At 40.4% G+C, this 22,366-nt stretch overlaps 1 protein-coding gene across 6 annotated transcripts; it reads right to left on the bottom strand.

Moving 5' to 3' along the window:
* Positions 1-6,484: 6,484 nt before the first annotated feature.
* LOC131696608 (carbonic anhydrase 15-like) lies at positions 6,485-16,555 on the bottom strand. Of its 6 annotated transcripts, none has more exons than XM_059033002.1 (9): positions 16,537-16,555; positions 14,012-14,107; positions 11,081-11,116; positions 10,401-10,571; positions 9,923-10,068; positions 9,454-9,546; positions 7,964-8,030; positions 7,593-7,759; positions 6,485-6,967 (listed from the first exon to the last, which is right to left on the bottom strand). In XM_059033002.1, exons 2-9 carry the CDS (start codon positions 14,088-14,090, stop codon positions 6,767-6,769), a joined length of 960 nt encoding a protein of 319 aa, XP_058888985.1. In that variant the 5' UTR covers positions 14,091-14,107; positions 16,537-16,555; the 3' UTR covers positions 6,485-6,766. The 6 variants fall into 6 exon arrangements, with proteins under 6 accessions (XP_058888985.1, XP_058888982.1, XP_058888987.1 ...); XM_059032999.1 differs by lacking the exon at positions 16,537-16,555 and adding an exon at positions 16,307-16,325; XM_059033004.1 differs by lacking the exon at positions 16,537-16,555 and adding an exon at positions 16,307-16,325 and having other exon boundaries at positions 10,482-10,571.
* Positions 16,556-22,366: the final 5,811 nt, after the last annotated feature.

The raw sequence follows: 22,366 nt of genomic DNA, 5'->3' as shown, positions 1-22,366 counted from the left end.
CATTACTCAGAGTGTTTGACGCTACGGCACCAGCAGGGCCCTCTAGTGTGGGTGTCCTTGGTGTATAGGCTGACTGTTTACATCTAGCAAATCACTGTGTGTTACACAACTGCATTCAGTACACCTACAGCTTGGGGAGTGGGGCCGTCAACAACCCTTCAGGATCTGGTGCTGCCTCATTCACCCACGCCCGCTCACACCCATGCTTCTGTTGCACAAGAATAGTGATTTATCACAAGTTTAGTAGAAGTTATCACGGACTGTACTTCTTATATAAGGACTTGCATAAGGTTTATTTTTAAGCTATAGGTCTGGTTTTGTACAGCCTAGGCTTTTTCAAAGCAAACCTGATTAGAAAAGCACTCTGTACCCCCAAAGTAATATTGCACAAGAAAGTAATATCTTTACAAATGACATGATAGCAACTTATTACTAGAAGGCAGGTTCCACCAAAGAAAGAAAATAAATTGGCACAGCTGTATTAGCTCCTCTTCCATTCTGATGAAGAAACACTCAAAGAGGAAAGATGTTTGTAGTCCAGCAGCTGAGGGAATTTAACACGACAGGCAGCAAGGTGGCTTTGCAGCATTACTCAGGCTGTGCTTGTGGAGGGTGGGGGGTTTGGGTGAAGTCATAAAGTAATGAGCACCTGAGAGGGGTTAGTGGTGCGAGGTAATTACAAGTCAGAAGGAGAAGGGTTTTGGGAGCTCCATAAGTTCACTTCCTAATTACCACGTCTCCAGATGTTATTGCAGTTGGAAGTTATAAGACATGCACAAGTCTTGCTAACTTGGAATGCATTGGGTTTACAGATGCGTTTCATTTTGTAACTGTCATGTATAATACAATACACACACAAGGAAATGTTTACATACCTCTAGTCCTGAAATCAGACTTGGCTACCCGATATACATAGATCTTATTTAACACATCTGTTGAGCGTCAAGGATATGGTGTTTGAGTTATTTGTAAAGCAGTTGAAATGTTGTTAAGCTTGTTAGGACGCGTTTAACTCCACGCTTTGCGAATGCCACTCAGTACTTCCTGTTAACATGTTAGCTGCCCAACACATCTGTTTTTTAAATCTGTATTTTCTTTCTAGTGGCAGGTTTTCCCATTACAAAGGACAAGTGGGTGTTTGCAGCAAGTCTCAGTGTGATGCGTCAAAGGGTACATAAGGACCTTTTTATTTTATTGTGTTACATGTTCCCATGTGTTGCTACAACTGTTTACGTAAGGCATGTGTATTTTAATTTTTCTACATTTTGACCACTTTTTAAACTTTGAAATTACATTCCCTGCCTCAAGCTGGCTTCCCATGTACCTGCATGAACCTCTCAGAACTACATTTCCCATCATCCTCCTGCTCACATATGTAACAGATGGATTTACCAGTGAGCAGGGGATGATGGGAAATGTAGTTCTGAGAGGTCCATGCAGGTACATGGGAAGTCATCTCGAGGCAGGGAATGCAAGCTTCCCATGTACCTGCATGAACCGCTCAGAACTACATTTCCCATCATCCTCCTGCTCACATGTAACAGATGGGGTGCGTTCACGACACGCAGACTTTCGTCATTCTGCACAGAATCTGCACAGAATTGGAGCAAGTAGCCAATGAATTTTCAGAATCTTTGCAGAATCTGCGCAGACTTAGCAAAGTCTGCCTCTCGTGAATGCACCCATGGATTTACCAGTGAGCAGGGGGTGATGGGAAATGTAGTTCTGAGAGGTCCACGCAGGTACATGGGAAGCCATCTTGAGGCAGGGAATGCAATAAAATAAAAGGTCCTTCTGTACCCTTTAAGCCTTCACTTTAAATTGTTACTGGCTCTTTAAGTGTGCAACATAACGTGACGTCAAGTCCTCAGATCCTGGTGAAAGCTGTTGTGATCTCTATTGCCTTGAGAATTTTTGCTCTGATTAAGTATCAAGAGATCCAATTAAAAACATGCAAGGACTGAAAGCTGTCATTAGTTTTACAAAAAGTAATTAGCTTCGCAACAGTAGTGCATTGTACAAAAAAAACCCCAAAAAACATAAAGTTAAACACATCAAAGGTTAAGAATCAAGGTTAATTCATACTTTGCAATTAGCTGTGCTTTAGTGCTTTATATTGTTTGATCATGTTTTACATGCCCCTGCTTTACCATTACCTTTATTTCACTGTGCTTAAGAACTCTGATATCATTTTACCATAACAAACAACACTAAGCATCTTGCTCAGACTCACACTATAGTTCACTACCTTTTTGTCCAAACCAGACCTTTTAACCCAAGATTACAAGCACTGGGTCAGTCTTCAATTAAGTAAAAACAAAACAGTGGATGTGACGTGTAACATTTATTTTATAAAGTTCTGACTAAATCTATACAGCACCGTGGTGCCCCCAATGCTTTGCGGTCCCTATCCTGTGAACAACAGGAATGAACTAAACCGAAAAGATTCAGGGAGTCTATAGGTCATGAGCTAGGTCAACTGCTGAGCCTCGGATATCTTACAAGGTTACAGACAAGCAAACAAACCAACAAACTGTGTCTGGCCTGCTCATTACAGCAACATGTTTGTAATTGACTTCAGGTATTGGATAAAACCAAGCCTGGCCCCTTTATGTTTTGTATTGTACTTGCTTTTATTATAATGGGTGATAAACTGTGTCCTTAGTTTGAAATGTAAGAAATGCATTGTGTTGACTTTGCAATTAGGAGTGATAATTTACCAGTCAGGTACAGATAATTCCCTAGATGCTGTACACCTCTTTAGAATACAGGGGAGTTTTGTTTGCTTAACACATCACTGAATGATGAAAGCCTATAATATGAAATGAAAAAGGCACAGTGGCACTAAGCTGTTAGTTATTGGGTGGGAAGAAAGCCCTCTTGGGACAAGTTGTGCAGCATACATGGCCAACTGATCTCTAACTACCAGATCAGATTACTCGTACAGAAAGAGGCAGAGATTAAAACTAGATATGGCCAAGGAGACAAAAGGAAATACAAAAGAAAATAACCTGAGGTTGCTTCAAGTAATCACTGATGGACTACCAATGGTGAGGATGGAGGACCCCAATGAGGAGGACTCAGCAGGGACTGAACACCACCAGAGCTCAGAGGGATCTGATAAAAAAGCCCCCAATACTGAAACAGGTCCTGAAGATGCAGGACCAGCAGAGAGCCAGAGGGCTTGTGGATCTGCACAGAGTGCAAGGCAGGTCCGGGTTCATTCCCTGTTTTCTCAAGTACGGCACCAAGTAAAAGCCCAGGCTGGCTTGGGCTTCCAGAGCCAGGGGATGTTAAATGTTGTTCAAAGAATCACTCGAGCGGAGCTGGAGAAAAACAAGGCAATGGAAGAGGCCGCCAGTCCTGAGACAGAAGAGACCAGTGCAGGGTTTCCAGACCATTCCCCAGGAAAGGACGATGAAACTGTGGAAGCTGAGCTGGCCGCCTTGAGGGAAGAGGTGATGGTCAACACAGAGGCCTTGAGGAGTGAGTTTAAAAAGGAGATGGATGCTTTGCGGGATGAGCTGCGGGTGTACTGCGACAATGCTGTGAAAAGACTGGAGGTGGACCAAAAGAAAGGGAGTGTCGTTTCGAAGAAGCAGAAGTCTCTCTCCATGCCCTCGCTGGCCACTGGTAAGAAACGGGTCCTGAGCCGCACCATGACCAACCTCACCCCCCGAACGGTCAACGCTGCCTCCCTGGGACCGCGCTCCAAGTCCGAGACTCTGGAATCCAGCACAGAGAGAAGCAGTGACCTGCTCCTCGTAGACACTCCCCATTTTCAAGTGCTGACGTCCCGCACGAAACCTCCCAAGGGCCCGGGCAGACTACCCCTTGTTAGTCCATTGCCACATGGGAATGGCACAGCAAAGAAGTTTGGCAAAAACACACTGCTGACAGCAAGAATGGAGACTCCAGGAACACAATATCCCTGATTATAAAACTCCCTGTTTCCAGTGAAACCCCAGAAAAGGGATATTGTGATCACTCCACTGGGAAACGTGAAGGAGGTAAATGACGGTGTTAGGTGTCAGCTAAGTGGATATTTATCTGCTTCTAGGACAGTATCATGAAGACAGTGTGATCACAGGCAAACAAATGTAGACCTACCACTGTAAACTGGGTAAAATCATTTCTTACTTTAGTGCTTTAGATGGTTTTTACCATGCTTAACATAACTGTACTAAAAAAAAAACAACCACACTATTCTTTGATATGCTGTACTGGGTAAAAACCATGTCTTGAAATGCTACTGTAGAAGCTATTGTAAAGGCACCATGACAGAGTTAGTGAAGTTTAACACAAGCTCCTCAGACTTCCTTCTTTTATTAATGTCACTACTGTTCTGTATTTTTCTCCATACATTGTATTATTGTGCAGCTTCAGTAATCAAAATAGGATTCAGTTTCTTACTGTTTGCCTGATCTGTAACTCTTCAGCAAATGTACACCTCAGGGTTCTTGTTCAAGATAAAAAAAAGAGAGTGATTGGCTGCTGGATTCATTGTTTCAGGTAAAACAAATTAGTCTTTTTTTTTTACAGTACCACCTAAGAATTTAGTTTCAAATAAATTCTGCACAGCAGTTTCACATAAATTTTATACACTGTAGTCTATATTTCCTGCAAGCTCATGATTGTAACACTACTGGTATATCAATGCAAACGATCCTGGTATATTTTGTACAATTTACAGAGTTCCTAAATAGCATGCTGTATTCAGAGCTGTACTGTTTATATGACTTGCTTTTCCTGTTCAACATTTAATATGATGGCCTGATGATTGGTCTTTGTTTCCCTATAATAAAATATATTACCATACAATCTGTTGCCGAACTTCATATATACTGCATGCAGCTCTTCTGCACAACAGAACCACAATGTGAACTTCTAATGAACACGTTTGTAGGCGATTCACAGAGTCGTGCCTTAGGGGTAAAACGGAGGCCAGCTTTCTAAATGGAGCAGCCAGCTTCCTTTTGTTAGAGAAACTGATAGGAGATTGTGATTCAGCCAATCTCTCTTTCATTCCTTTATTGTCAAGTCATTCTAAAACAGCAGGGTTTTGTTGTTTGCCCCAATATTCAATCTTTTAAATAGAAAGATGAATACTCGTTACACATTTCACAGCTAGAACTACGTGGCGTGACCTACTCTAAACCGAGAAAAAGTGTGACGAGAGAAAAAAAAAAGAAACTAACAAAACATCTTTGCTGACAAACTGTTATGCAACAGGACATCTCCCCCGTTGCATCACAGAATTCTAAATTTCAACAATACATTACTGTCCAAACTGCATTCAAAACAGATTCCACTAAACTTCCTGGGCTGACATCTAAGAGCACAGAGTGCAACCCTAAATCTCAACCCTATAAGAAAATAGCCACAAAGGTCAAGTGCAATGAAAAAGAAAAGGGCTACCCAACTCTTAAAGCTGCACTTTCCACTGTCAGTCAATATATAAATGGGTGTCTGCTTATTGCATATCATTCCATTGGTACAGTGCTTACTGTTGTCTAATAATCTTCCTCTACTTTCTCAGAAAGCATGTTTTTGTGGCAGTCCAGTTTGTTTACACAGTCAAGATCAGATCTCACTTCCACACGCCAAGATGAATAGAATCCCACTCACTGATCTGAAAGCAGTGGCTCTCCTACGCGAGCACCAGGATAGGACTTTCTGGGGTGTTAATCAGTTTTGCGGTTTCAGATTTAAAGACGTAATAATCAGGTGGCAGCGATGGAGGGGTTAATGCCTCCCCACCCGCTCCATTGATTACTGATCTTCCAGTCACACATATCTCTTGTCACCGAGGCTGGCTGGCACCCACACAGTATAGTTACCATGGCATTTAAAGAGCAAAGTCACTGTTAAGTTGATTCACTTGAAGTCTGAGCAAGTTCCCTAATTCCAGTTGATCTTCCTGTAATGAACAGAGCAGAACGTGTCTGAGTCTGTCACCTCGTGTAAAAGTGCATTAGGATAGGGGGATTGATATGCTTATCTGGGAAGGAGGCGTAGTGAAGGAACACATGCAAACTCCAGGAATACAGATTCCCACAGCTTACAGTAAAAATCATAAAACTGCCCATTGATGATGTATTTCCATGTTACAGGATTTACATGACCTTTAAAACAACTCCTTTCAGGAACAGTATATATACACATAATATAAATAAATAAAAAACCACACACACCACTCAGCTCCTTTAACAAGGCATTCCAATAGCAAGATATTTTTAACTCTGATCTAGTGTTAACAGAACTGCAGGCTTAATTGTAGCCCAAAATAGCTTCTACTGCCTAATATCAAGTTATGAACTAGATACGCAGACCAGCTTCCCATGATCATGAGGTCAGTATTTTTATTCAAAAGGATAAAAACCAATATATCTCATCAACCCTGTCAGCACATGAACCAATTTTTCCTTTAAATCACTTTACAAAACGAGTTTAGTGAGCTTGACAATATTAACAGTACAACACACAATTTAATTACTTTTATTTTCACTTGCAGACAGTGCATCATGGAGAATTTTTTTAAAAAAAAAACATCTACATTAGACTTTCCTTTAATTAAAAAACATATGTACAGTTGTGTATTCCTAATATCTAATTATATAATATGCACACATTTAAAAAAAACTTATACTATAAAACTGTTTAAAATGTAAAATTTGATGTGGCTCCTTCTTCCAACAAAGTTCAACAGGTTTACTGACCTGCATAAACAGCATTTACAAATATTGGTTTGTGATCAAGACAGCGTTTACAGCAGCCTGATGGCCAGTAAAGGAAAAAGGAGCAGGACAATAGAAAGGGCAGGAATAGCGCCGCTGCTCATGCTAGCCTGCTTTGAAGCATAAATCCTGCGACGGTTCAAAGCCTGAACAGGGCGGAAGTTGTCTTGCATTTTCACTTCAGTCTGCCCACTGGCTGAGAAATGCACAGAGTTCACAAAGGCACTTAACTGGAAACGAGAGAAAAAAAAAAATACTTACTAAATGCAACATCTTACCAGAACTTGATTAGGAATTCCATCCCTCCAAAGAGGTTGGATTCACTATATGAAGTCAATGCAAGGTATTTCTGTTTCCAGAACTCTTGTAAAAACTTCATACAGTCAGATGGGTGGCTATACTGAGAAATCGTTTTGCTCTGAATGGAATCCATGATCAAATAACCATTTCCTAATTCACCCAAAAACAGAGTCAGTTATTAACTATAAATCTAACAAAAATCTTATGTAGTCTGTGCTAAACTCAAAGTGTAATGTTGCACACTAGCCACCAGTGATCAGGTTTCTGCAATATGGAAGTTTAATGAAAGTGTCATACAACTTCACAAACCGACAAATAATTTCATAAACTGTGAATCACATATTACAGTAGAAGAGAGTCTGTAGTGGTTTCACTTGCCATTGAAAATGACACCAAATGACAATTACATTTTCTGGTCTTGACTAAATGGTCAGTTCCTGGAGTATTCAATAAAACATAGAAAAACATACACCAATTCTTAATTTGTGGGGGATTTATTTGTGAAGACAGTTGAATAAATATCACACAATACAAGTCAGGGAGGGGCAAGCTTACCTGGGAGCTGCTAATGGGGATGGGATCCTCAAACACAGTCCAGATAACCGCCTCAGCACAGCCTGGAGTGGTGAGAGAGCCCCTGTACCGGTAGTATCTGCTCAGGAGGTTTTCCGAAGGAAGCAGACTGTCCAAACGGAATGTAGAGGCCAAATCCACTGAATCACCTATGGTGGAAATGAAGAAAACACTGTATCCTGCCCACTTTAAAATCTCCCAAAAAACTGAACTCTCCCCTTTCTACCTTAAACACCCCCCCCCCCCCACCACAAAGATTGTCAAAAAAACAAGGGGAAGTTAAAAGGACTACAAACTATGCATGCAGATTGAAAAGGCCAATTGGAAATTGTACTGTACGGCGCTACACCTACCACTATAACTAACACTCTGCAATCCATCGATAATGGTGTTGTAGTTTGTGTTATCCGTGTCGGACACCTGCAGAAAAAGAAACACTGGAATCATTACTGTATTTAAGCATTTCCAAACTCAAACCTACACCAAGTATTGGACGCCTCCTTTGTTGCATGTATTCCTGAAGTACATTTCAGATATGACTGTGGGATGCATCCACACAGCATCACTTAAACCCTGATCATTTCCTAGTGGCATATTCAGATGAAGGCTTCATCTGACAAAAATGCTGAGCATGTCTAGACTGTAAAAAAAAAAGGGGATCTCAAAAAAGAAAAGTTGAGTGGCTGCAGCCTTTGCCCCATTTCTGCTTTCATTGAATTCATGTTGCTGCAACAGCTTCAAAAATCTCCTGATGGTTTGGAAAGAGCATTTGAAGTTTTAAAGAACTGTACTGGTATTTTCTAATCTGAAGTAACAGCATGAGTCAATCCAGAGAGGGCAGAAATGCCGAACTGATCTAACAAGGAAAAAAAAACAAACAAACAAAAAAAAAAAAAACACCACACACACCTGCAAACAATGTATTAAACAGCTGAATGTGTGGAGACTCTGATTTCACCAGCAGATACAGCAAGAGTATCCATGGCTAAAGGAACTACAGTGAACAATTTCAGGGAATGTCTGCCATCTCTTCTCTTGTTGGGTCCAAAAAGGAGGGTTTTAGCACTTTAGAAAGTTGCATAAAGGAACCTCTGTGCCAACACTGTGTGAAAGGAAATTGCAGCTCGAAAAAAGAAGCTCCCACACCTGGCGAAACCTAATCCTATCTGACCAGGTCTCAATGGTATGCAGTATCTCCAAAGTTAAACTGAGATAATATCAAAACTGTGTAAAAAACTAACCAACAGAAAAAAGTAAGTTAGAAGAGCACCTTGAAAGTCTTAGCATGAAAACAATGGAACGCCTTGGTGGGGACAAAGACCTCTTTAAAAATGTAAAAAGGAATCAAGTCATTACAGTGAGCACTTTATAGAAGGGCCTGCAAGAACGAAGTACAAGATCAAGGATGGTAGGGCTCTGTTTTAAAGTAATCTAATTAATAGAAGAACATCTAATTCAATCAATAGGTCTTGGTAAAAAGTTGCTACTGTGTACATTTAAATCTCCCTGGAGAGGTTCTTGATAAAGGCACCATGGAGATGAAATGTGAGCATTAGCAGCTTCAAGCATGTCTGCTGCATTGCTACACACTCTTAATTAGATGTGTCTGAAGAATAGCCAGGGTTTCGTATAACCTTTGGCTTAGTACCGATTGGTTCGGTAGCTGTCTTGCATTTTACTTTATTTTTATGGATTGGCAAATCTGGGGCATGTATACATACCATTAATAACAAATATTAAACTAGCAACTCCCCAAACATTTTCATTCTGATTGTTGCAAACATGTATACAAAATAAAGACCTCAAATAAGCTAGTATATAACATTCCAGGAAACTGCCTTACCTTGTAGAAGAAACCCAACACTGCTAACCCATTGGGGTCTGTCGCAGCATCTTTTATATCGGTATATTTGGAATGCATGTGGACAATATGGATCTGCAAATAAATACATTTAGTGTTCAATAGGATGTGTGGAGTTTATCCTTTTAGTGTAGGTTTCAATTATCACATCAGTAATGTAAGCTTTTGCCTGTTATTAGCATGCTGCCCCCACCCCCATGGAATATGGAGAGCAATGTCCACACTACTAGATCCGTTTTTAACTCTTGCTTTACCTGGGCCTCAAATGAACCTGAACCTGTACATGAAACACATCAAGCTTCATTACAGACCAAGATTAGCGCCAATCTCTGGCTGTTTTGCCTAAATTAACAATAGCTAGTCCAAGATGAGTGTCTAATCAGGGTCTGTCAATCTTTAATGTATCCCTGCATAGAAAAGTGCAACTTCAAAGCAGTCAGGTTATCCCTACCTCCATTGGATACTGATTTCCATCCAGCTGGTGTTCTGACCCATTCCCATTCGGCTTGCCCCAGTGGAAATGAAACTGTAAAGCATTGTATACTGCAGGCAGGCCTGCCCCGCTCACAGAGATGTCTGATCCAAGGTTCACCTGCACTGTAAAACAGCAGGTATACATTTAACAGGGCTTGTCTGATAAACAATTACATTACATGTGCCAGCAGTGGTATGGTGCTCCTTTATAGCACTGTAGTTGGACGCAATACTTAAAAGTATGCATTATTTGTGTTCTGCCTTAAAAGAAGGTTGTGAAAGATTCTGTGGCATTCATTTTTAATCAGACTAAAGTTATTTCACTCACACTTAAAGAAATACAAATTAGACTTACAAATACACTCCTTGCCACATGGCTCAATTGTTTGCTTCATATTCTTGGTTTCCCCTAATAGAGTGCAGATGGTGAAATACCCTTTATCTCTGAAACTTACCTGCATGTCCACTGTTTGCAATTGACCAGGCCCCTGCTGGGGCCGTGTTGTAACCCTTGAAAACAAATGCACCTAACTCACTGTTCCTTCTGGCTGTCTTGCGGTCAACATTAATTGGAGACTGATTTGCACCTCCACACTGATGATCCAAGACTTTCCAGTGCGCAGGACCTACAGAAAATCATATATGAGAAATCAACCAATCACTGTCAAGGATTTGTCAAAGTTCCAAAACATCTCGTGTGCAGATCTTCTCATACCTGGAACATATGTCAAAGACACCACTTCGGTTTAACAGTAGTTCCGGAATAGAATGATTGTTTGTGATTTACAAGTGTCATGTTTAAAAAATCCTCAGTACTAAAAAAAAAAAAAAATCTGTACAACAGGTAAATCTACCTATACCCAAGACATGATTTTAATGGAGCAGTCTGGATTGCACCAACCCCCAGTTATTCCAGTCCACTCAATCCTGAGGGATTGATCAAATCAACCCCAGAACGACAGGCAGACAAACGTTTTGGATTCTGCCTCCATAAGTGCATTTATAGTATACTGATGATGAAGGCACTAACCTAAACATGTGTCTACTTGATGGGATAGCTTCGTGAAAAGGCACGCTTACTTGCACTACAGGAGGAATAAATATGATAAAGAAACAGCATTTATAAATGACTTACCACATGTGGCATCCTGGGTAGCATAGCACCAGGTACCTAAAAAAAAAAAATACATGGATACAGAGTTCAAACATGGATCACAGCAGTGTTTTCTGGTAGTAGATAGAATTCACAATTAAGAACAAGCCAGAACTACATTGAGCGCTCAAACTTAACTTTTCTAGTTATCACATGGATTTCATCTACAGGAGTTTTATATCCTAAATGCAAAGGGATACATTGAAACTCATTTTCAAAAAGACCTGTACAGGGCACCTCCATGTTCGAATACACTTCACAACTGTCCACATTTATTCAAAGAAAGGTTCAAGCATGCCTTCTAGTTCCCTTTGGACATACCATAAAGCTGTGGACAACAGAACCGTGTATCCAAGCTCAGTCCCCACTAGGGTCGCCCCCTCTGAGGGACAACAAAACAGGAATGGAAGGGGTGTGTGTGTGGTTTAAACTCTCTAGACATCCTGTATTCATCCAATAGGAAGCACTGACTATATTACTACAATAGTATTGACAACCAATTCATATTGTGTGTATTGCATCCAGATTCATGTAGCTTGTACTCAATTTATGGTACTGGCATTTAGTAAAGAAAGCAGGATAACCCAGGGGAGGGACAAGTGGCAATCCTAGTCCCAATAGAAACGGTGCAATACTGAAGCTAGTGTGCTACAATAGTTACATAGGGGACCATACTGAAATATAGTAATGACACTAACAATGATTGAGGATGTTTTGTCACTACACACAGTAGACATGCAACAGGAAAAAAAAACAAGAGCCTGCAAACAAGACAGGCATGGCAGAAATGCCATAAACAAAGAAGTGACTGCATACTTTAAAAGCAAGACCAAAACACATTCCGTCAGCCAAACACTAGACCTTTATGATTTTTCTTGGGGCTTTGGCGTCAGTGCCCAAAAGTTTATTTATACAATACATATATTATATATTAAATTAGAAAGTACATTAGACAACGTTGGGAAACTTATTAGCTTTCAATTGTACATATTATATGCAAATACAATTGATAGGCTACATTCTCATTTGAACCAAAAAGACAATGTCTACATAGCAACTGTATATGCACCACAATTATGTATTTACTTCAGAAAACAAACACAAGCATGCAGTGCACAACAGGAAGTATAGTTATCAATTTATAACATATGACCCCTTTAGCAAGATAAGCAACCATTTCCTTTTTTTAATCAAACTAGAAAAGATGGTTTCAAAATGTACTGCAGACCAAATGAATAGAATATTTACCCAGCTGCAAAAATGAAAGGCAAATTTTAAACGTGAATACAGCTCACCAACTATAGATGAAGCAATTACAATAAAACAGAACATGCATCTGCCAGCATCTGAATAAATGTCCCATTTCACTCATAAGCTGGACAGGGTCGATTCATTAAAGGGCATCCCTGGTTTAACCACAGTGTAGAACATTCCCCTCCCCCCCCCCCCCCCCCGACCGACTGCCTGCTGCAATGCTTACACGTCTACTTGGCATTTGCTCAACGGGTCTGATGAGCGGTCAATAGCCATGTCTTATTAACTAGTTCCTAAAGTTGTGTTACCAGATAACTTTAGAGCCTCTAAAGTTATCCTGATGTAACTATCACTGACACTTATCTGCTGTATTATTGAATTGTATTTTGTCACACTTGTACTTGCTTGAACCAAAGTCATTGTATTTATCTTGCTCTTAATTGTATGATTACTTGTACTGTGATACTTGAAATGTATTTGCTTATGATTGTAAGTCGCCCTGGATAAGGGGTGTCTGCTAAGAAATAAATAAGAAATAAATAGACTATGTAATTAGCTGGCTTTCAGATCCCCAGTACAGCACCGAGTTCCCTATACAAGACTGTATTGAATTTCCTGGCCCAGCACATTGAAGACCTTTTATAACAAAAGTGCACAGCTGCTAAGATTTGTGGAAATATTTTTTTAAACTCTGATCACTTTTAAGCTCCGTACTGTGCCCTGCATGTAACAGACTGTAGTGGTTTTCTGCGAGTATTTCATCTACTGTACAGCAGACCACACTGCCTGCTGCACAGTCTGTGGTCAATCCCAGGTGGGGGACACTGCTGCTGTACCCTTGAGCAAGGTACTTTACCTAGATTGCTCCAGTAAAAACCCAACTGTATAAATGGGTAATTGTATGTAAAAATGATGTGATATCTTGTAACAATTGTAAGTCGCCCTGGATAATGGCGTCTTGCTAAGAAATAAATAATAACAATAATAATAATAATAATAATAATAATAATAACAACAATAGCCTGGGTACCAGGCTTTGTGTTTGATCTTAGTTCAGCAGGTAAGCAGCGTGCCAGAACCTATAGGGCTAGTACCAATGTAAACTCTCGCCTTGTTTACACACAGCGTTCAGTCAGTCATACTGCACCACGTACACCAGCAAAAAAAACCCCAAAAAACTCGATGGTTTTAATACCAAAAGGAAAACGAGTAACTTTTGCAGCTAGATATTTACTGTACCGAGAAATTGATGGTGCCCAAACATATTCCTGAATGCCCCTCTAACAGCTTTAACTTTGTATACACTTAATAATAATAATAATAAATAATAATAATAAGGTTCGCTGAAAAACCGCGCTCGACATTACACTGCAGGCATTGAGCGTCTCTGGTGGCAGGTTAACAAGTTTCATCCAGGCGTACGTGATACACATCATGTTTTATCAATCTTATTTGACAAAAAAAAAAAAAAAAAAAAAAAAAGTTAGTGGCGTAGAACAAAGCCAAATCTGATGAAATCTAGGAAATGTAACAGTTTAACGCTGGACTCATTTATAATTCAATTTGCATGTTAGGGCAAGTCGCACTGGTACACTACACACAAATAAAAGCCGACATGTTTACACAAATAAAATTGCAGTGTACGGGGCAGTAACTTACCCCCGGATGCCTCGGTCCCCGGCGGCAGCAGCAGCAGCAGCAGCACAGGGAAGCTCAGAGCAGCTCTCAGGAATGGCATGTTGATCCCCCTTCTTGCTTTAAAGAAATATATCCTTTTCAGTATAATAGCGAGAGTATGGCTTTGTATATCCACCAAGCAGCGTTTTTTTCCACACTTTCAAGTGTGTTATTGCGTTCCTTCGTATGTCATCTTTTTTGCAGATTCCCTGAATAGCAGTAGTATGAAAACAGGCGGGGGATGACTGTATGCAAGATCTGCCCATCGAGACACATCTTCAAGTACCGTTACTTCTCCTTAAATATTCATTAGGATGGGACCTGCGATTGAACGCATGGCTGTGTGGTAAACGGCTGGGCACTTGCCTAAGCCGGCCCCCACATTATAATTCTAAGACTCAGAAAACTCTTGGAAAGGGCACTGCTTCATCAGGCAGTGTGGTCTATTTCAAGTCAGAGATCCGGCTTTGAACGTCAGTCTGATATCGAATGATAGTACATTATTCAGACGCTTTGTGCGATTAAACAACAGAAAAGTCATCCGAACACAGTGCCCTTGTCCTTTCCTTTATTTAATTTAGCAGCTAACTTTAACCCAAACTTTATTTATGTAATCCAACACATTTTCTATTGAATTAGGCTTTTATTTTTACTGGTTTGATGAAAAATCCCGAAATTAAATCAACAATCTTAGCCAGATTGATTAACCAGTATAAATTATATATTGACAGGAAGAAGCCCCCCCAAATACTTGATAAGGCAACTAACTTAATATATATCGACACTATTACAGCTGTTATGAGGCTTGTCTAACGGTCCTACCTAAAATGTTAAACAAACAAAAAGGACAGTTTTGAACATTAATTACCTGGCAAAACGTAAACTACGAGCGGCTATATATTAGTGAGGATATCTGGCGCTTCTCTCTCTGCCGCAGTCGAACGGGTGATTATTTTAGGATTGGTTCTGTGCAGTCAGGCAGCAGCGGAATCAGATTCTCAGTGTCCTAATCTGACACCTGATTTAGAAAAATGTGCTTTAATAGAAAATAAGGAGAAGAAAAGCAACTTCAAACATGTTCGCCATTCTTCCACGTTTGAAGTCAACCCCGATATCGGATTATATGGGTAAAACGACACACGACAGTTCATAATTAAAGATTGCTTCTAATTGTTTCCGGGGGGCGCCCAATCTCAAACATTTAAAAAGCTATTAAGTTTGTTAAATTTATCGCTGGACAAAATCGACAACGACTGTGTTAGAAAAACTAACTCATGAGCACTTCGGTACAACGATTAAATGTAATTTACCTTTGAAGAAGACTTGATAGATACCGTGTGGAATAACTTTGCTGTCTTAGTTCAACGGTTGAAACAATGCATGTAACGGCTACGGCGAATTTGAATGGTCCAAAACGTCAGTACTGCCAGTGTTTGTAAGCACACGCAGAGCTTTGCCTAAGGAAAGTAATTCTCCGAATTCAGCTGTTTAATTTGGCTTTAAACATGCCGATACTTTCTTTTCCCACACTGCACTAAAAGAATACTGCACCAAAGTTCATAGTGCTGAGGATGGACTAAAAAAACTGTCTGAGTGTTTTTTCAGCCTTTTCCTGCAGAATAACTTCTGTACTTCATGAACGTTAATGGATGTTTTGTATCATTTTAATAAAATTAACTGCAACGATACTGCTGAATGTACCGCGCGATTATATACCTTGCCCTCCACACTCCAATGAATTGTGTTTAAAGCCCCACTTCGACCATTTTGTAATTAACACTTATTAAAGTGAACTGTAGAAGCGGCAGTGGTTTTCTAAATTGGGCCCTGTGCGCTAACTTTGATCAGATTGAAGAAATAAAACATCTTTTGAACAGATTAACTCCGACGTTATTACTTTCTTCTCCTCGAGTGCTGGACCCTGGCACCGTCACAGTTTTATTATTGATTAAAAGACAGTGCTGCTCTGCTTTCAAGAAACTGAATGACTTGGATTCAACATTTGATTTTAGCTCATATTTTATGAAAATTATTTTTCAAACGCTAAGAAAATTACATTTTCTGGAAAAAAAAAATTGGCTACGACATTGATTTGTCTGATAGATAATATTATCAAATTATTGTCAAAAACATATTCTCCGTGTTCCCCATTAACACGGTTGTGGCTAAGTACACACACTACAGAACATAGGCTAATTTAAAAAAAAAATAATCGAAAATTGAATTGGACATTATCCAGTCCACTATACTTTCAACATCATTACTTAGAAATGTTACCCATTTAAACCTCGGCGTAAAACCACCATTCACAATGGATAAGCGCAGTATGATTCACACAGCTGGAAACACCATCTTATTAAATACACAGGAGCACTTTGTCCATCATGATGTTGGCATCACCCTGCGTAATCAGGCACCGTTATGGCCGCAAAACGCAATTGAATATAGAATCGCCCTGGGCCAACTGCAAACTGCGAGAGGTTAAATAGTTTCAAATCCGCACATACCAGTACACCTCCTCCTCCCTCTGCTCCGCGGTCTTTCTTTAATGCATAGACAGAACTCAGGGTCACGGGCACATCAAGTCCATTGTAATCCTGTATCACATGCAGATATATTGTAACTTCTGTGATCTATTGACAATACTAAAGCCATGTGTTATCAGTGTGTTGTATTGCCATAGCCATACAACTGTGATGAAATGCATTGTACCCTTATACACCACAGCACTGCATACTGATTAAATACGGTAAGTGTCATACAATGACGTCATTAAAAGAGGTTTCATTCTTTCAATCCATTGGGGGGCATGTGTTGCTTGCGCTCCTGGGCTGGTATTCATCTTGCAGGAAAGAATAAACACAGATGCAGAAATCATAGCTCTGGAATGGATCAGTCAAGTGTCAGATTTCTCAGTCCACGTTCGAAAGCCTCCACATGCACAATGCACCGAGACTAAATATAAAACACCACAAGCTATTTCTACAGCTCCTGAACGGGGTTCATTACTAGGGCTACTATATAAATGCATGTACACGAGGACAGTGTGGGCCGGTTCAGACTTTTCAACTCACACCTGGTAAATGTGAAAGGTGCTGGAGACAGGTAAAATACACCGGTCGGAATGCATTGCAATGTGAGTTGAATCCTCTATCCACGAGAAGAGGTCATGTGTTTCCTACATCTACCGGGGTCAGAGGGAGGGGGTGTTGGAGGGGGCAGGTTACCCCCCACGCACTCTTTCTTGCGAATGATTCCTGCTTTCCAGTTGCTTGGTTAAAGGTTAAGGGGTTAAACATTTGAACCCCCTTCCCATGATCCTGTTCTTCAAATGACAGTCCTGGTCACGTGCCTGGATAAAAAATAAAGAATTGCTCTTTTTTTAAAATGAGCTTGAACGTGTCTCAGGTCTATTTCACTTCTGCACGGAGAAATTCACTTAACTACAAATCTTTGCTAGCTTACTCAAATGACAGCTTAATTAAATACCCTCACACTAAAGGCAAAAACGCGTGGCCTGGTTTCATAATGTTTGATACAGTACTGTATTACTGACTTCATTTTCATTCAAGTATTTCATTCAAGTCAGCTTGTCATCAGTTCCACTCTAATTCATACAAACCCTTGATTTAAAGGTTCTGCAATCAATTCTATACCAAAAATATGTGTGTTTCTTTGGTGTCAGTTTTACTAAATCTTCTAACATCAGGCTTCTCTGAACTGAGCTTTTGCACATTGCACTTTGTTTACAATGCATTGCCCAAGTTATTATTTATTTATTTAGCAGACGCCTTTGTCCAAGGCGACATACAGAGACTAGGGTGTGTGAACTATGCATCAGCTGCAGAGTCACTTACAACTACGTCTCACCCGAAAGACGGAGCACAAGGAGGTTAAGTGACTTGCTCAGGGCCACACAATGAGTCAGTGGCTGAGGTGGGATTTGAACCGGGGACCTTCTAGTTATAAGCCCTTTTCTTTAACCACTGGACCACACAGCCTCCTAAGTTCCTTTTTAGCTGCTGAGATACAAACATCCATGTCACTGAAAGCCCTGCTTGTGTCACTTTTTCATTCTATAAAGCTGCAGTTCCACTCCTCCTACAGTAGCACTGATTCAGCAGATAGTGGTCTGTATTAAATTGTATGGATACCAAATAGAGAGAATGGCAAATAATATTTCGCTAAGTTTGACCCCTCTGGGTATCCATACATTCCATTCCCGTCATGGTAATGGCGATGTCCATTTAAATACCCACATATTTACCAATTCAGTCTGAACAGGCCTTTATATATCCTAATGCATCTGAATTGGAAAGCCCTTTAAACAGATCTACTTTGGTTCATTAAATCTTGTGGCTTATTTGATGAGGGCATTTGTACACTTTTGATTTCCCATACCATTGACCTAATAATGCTACCACATGATGTTGCACCTTTCATTGGCACTGATAGAGGAACAGAATTAAATGACACCTTTTCTTCCCTAAGAAGTTATGGGAAAGAAACAGGAAGCTGACAAATCTCAGATTTAGCAAGCCAAGCTCATTTAAGGTTCAGTGTCTCAGATATCAGTCATCACTAACTCCACTGGGAGGCTTGCATTGTGAAGATCATTCAGTCTCGAAACGCCGATCTGCCTCACTGCCCTTTCTCAAACACAGCATTTGTTCTGAATACAGAGAAGCAGCTTGACTCAGTGGGGTGAAATCGTGGCATACCAGCCTACCAGACACAGTCTAGGAATGGGAACTAGACTAGAAAGCTGCAGGACTGCCCCTCAGCATTATAGTCTGTATACCACATGCAGAACTTAGAACAATTGAGGTGGGAAATGTGCGAGCAATACCATTGTTTTCTCATTCAACAAATGATAATTATTTATTGCGAGCACTGGATTTTGTGTGTATATATATGTGTGTGTGTGTATGTATTTCGCTTTTCTATATATAAACTACTGTAAATGACACAAGCATGCTTTCTATGGTTCCAAAATAGAAGCGTTTGTAGCGCCCCCTAGTGGAAGCCTGTATATCGTTCGAGCTGACCATGGTACTGATTCAAACTTTAAACTGTAAATTGCGTCATTGAATAGAAACTCAAAATAGTTTATTTTGGTCGAAGTCCCTTTGTAAAAAGACAACCCACACCGACTTAATAGTCTCAGTGTCTTACGTGCAATTAAGTCATAGAAAAATGATATAGGACCATGCCCAACACCAAGCTTAACTGGTGTTGAGAGGAATTGTCTTCCTAGATTTCAGAGTTGTACAGTTTTGAGTGGTTATTTTAGACCGCTCTCTGTGATGACTCTGGTCAACCATACTGGAGAGCATGTTGCTGCCGCCCCTGAAAGAAGGAGTTATTAAAAAAGAATGGATGGTCGTGCATCTCTTAAGAACAATTCAAACCCAGCGCTGTCATAACTGCCCATGGTGGCTGGTGTTTCCACACAAAGTCTTTCTCAATGCCTTCAGTGCCCCACAGCCAGCCCTGGTTATCAGAGCTCCCCTTGCTAGGGGTGTTATTGAAATGACCTGGTGGAATTTGAGCTTTCAGGCCAGTGCTAAATCTGCTCTGAACTGACAACACAAAGGGTGGCTTGATCCGCATGTCTGTGTTTGGCAAATATCATCATAATACGAATCATCTGCGGCAAATAAACCCACGTTAAAATAAAATGAGCAAAGGTATTTTATTTTCATATTCATTAATACTGTGGCCCCACACCCACAACTCCAGATTGCCTAAATGGATGTTACTGGAGACAAAACAGTTGTTTTTTTCGAATACTTTGTAAATGCCTGTAAAGCAGTCGCGGTTCGTGCCGCACAGATTTCCGTTAAATATCAGATTACACTTTAAAAGTGAAACAGGGTTTTTCCTTCCCTTTAGCTTAAGATTCTTTGGAGATATTGGGTGCAGGTGTGCCAGTCAGGTTGATCCGCTTTTCTGGGGGCTCTGTCGTCCCAACAGTGCGGGTCTTTGTTTGACGTGGGAACTCCCACTGCATCAGTGGAGGTAAGAAAACGAACCGGGGAGGAAGCACGCAGTTAATAGATCCAGCTACGCAAGAGCAGAAATCCCTCTTAACATTTAAAGAATGGAAGAGATTTTCTTTAGAGGATTTGTGAGTGAGGAGTGGGTATTTGAGAATGCTGGCAGGAAGTAAAGTTCAGACAGCGGGACTCTGGAAAGAGCCGATAGGGTTTCTACTGTATATAGTAAAAGTGAACCGCTATTCGCCTAGTTCATCTGCTTTGTGTATTTAAAAATGCATGTTTGTTTTTTTCTGTAGTGTGGGTTAGGAAAGTTGCAACATAAGGTTTACATAAAAACATATCATTATAAGTGATGCAAAGCTTACCAAAATGATCGTGGGTCTCTGGGTACACATGTGCTGCATGTACTGTGATGCAGCATGTCAACAGCTAGTAAAATCAATATTAGGCATCCCAAAGAAGCTGGGGGCACAACAGCTTGGTGTATAAGGTGCATGTTTCCTTTCATTGAAGTGTAAACTTCATGGTTCCATGTGTTAATGTTACTAGGACAGAAACATAACAGTACAGGGCTGGAAATAAGACTCCCAGTGCATGCAGTGCCATCTGCTGATCACATGATGTAATTGCTTCAAAGGTCTGGTCACTGCAATGAGCCTGAATTCTTGAAACAAAAAAAAAATTCTGAAAGAGGCTTCTTAAAAATGACCACGTTGCTTTTTCAACCAGGCACTGCTGATTCACCCCCCCCCCCCCCCCCCAAAGAAAAAACAAAGGCTTTCATTGATCCAGACAGGATAAGAGCGAGCCTGTGCGTCGAGGCTGATGTTGACACTCCATTCACACCTTTATTTGCATGACTGTGTTTCAGACAAAAGCGAGATCGAGGCTGCAATGACTCAATAAGAGGTCTGTTTCTAACCCTTCAGAGCATGCTGACAGAACGAATGTCCAGATTTGAATGATAAATGAGGGGACATTTCTATTGGGTTTCCTAAACAGGGGGTTCTTGCTCCAAGGGAAAAAAAAATGCACTGCATTGAATATGCACAAGTTTTAATAATACAGTCTTGGCTTTGTTTTCCCCATAAGCAAATGTGTCTAAAGCCACGTTCAAGCAAATGTTATAGTGGGGTGTAACTTCTGTCAGTTTAATCTTATTCAGTGGGTAGAAAGGAAAGGTCTTGGTAATAAATCCATCGAGACACGGAGAATGAGCAGTAATGGGCCACGGGGAATGACAATAAAGAAGTGCCTTCTCTTAGGCATGCAACTTTTAATAACACTGTGATTAATGAAGTGTACCATTTCCGTTTAACAATTCATGACAGACAACATGCAGCTTCATTTGTGATCAGTTATTAAATTCACCAGTTTCATTATTTATCCAGTCAAGTACATACCTTTAACAGAAGAAGCCCACTCCACACTTGTATATCTTAACTTCTCTAAGTCTTTGCTGTGGGGAGTGTTCTGCCCCATAAGGTTTTGGTGTTGCTTTCAGTATTTAATTTGTGCTCTTTTGTTTCAAGGATTTCAGGCGCACACATTAAAATGAGAACCTTCACATTTTCAGCACACCACGAAGAGATCGGCAGGACTGGGCAATTCAAAGGGTGCAATGTGCTCCACCATGACTAACGTTGGCTCCCATACTGCATCATAAAAGAGTTCAGGCCACTGCACAAGAAGTGCCTAAATATCCAGCAACTGCTGCACCCTTTTCTATGTGAACAAGCACAGACTGGCTGCAGGTAGAATACACACAGGAGCTTGTGTTTTCTATGGTGCAAACCACCTGGGGCTCGCTCTATCCAATCTAGTGCAGGACCTTGTGCCATGTCTTAAATGAATTAAGCTGTCCTGGATGGGAATGGATCACTTTCTTTTTTTTTTTTTTTAAGTCACTTGCGAGTGCCACTGATCCAGATGGGTACAATGAGAAAAAAAGAAGTTCAGAAACATGCTTTGCATATCCAAAATAATATATATTCTATTCTAATTCAATTTAACAATTTGGTAAACCGCTGGGAAAAAGAAAGTAATTGCAGTTTTAAAAGTGTATTGCAATTCAGTGAGGACCTACACAAGCACAACTACCGTCTCTCTTCAGAAACTTTCAAATTGGCATAATAGAGCCATTCATGTATCCAGTTGAGCTGCAGCAATGGGGAAACCTTTGCTGAGTTGAAATGCACAAAACATACTGATGGGACAGTCAAGGTCAGTGTGCTTGGCTGTTTACTAGCCACATTAAAATAACCTTCCTTCTTCAATCACACTCTCTTCTCAGTGCTTGGGAGCTTTTGTAAAGCCGTCATAGAATCTTAATATT

This window comes from Acipenser ruthenus, chromosome 11 (genome assembly GCF_902713425.1).
Source record: "Acipenser ruthenus chromosome 11, fAciRut3.2 maternal haplotype, whole genome shotgun sequence".
Taxonomy (NCBI): domain Eukaryota; kingdom Metazoa; phylum Chordata; class Actinopteri; order Acipenseriformes; family Acipenseridae; genus Acipenser; species Acipenser ruthenus.
This window is presented reverse-complemented; position numbering and strand designations above follow the sequence as displayed.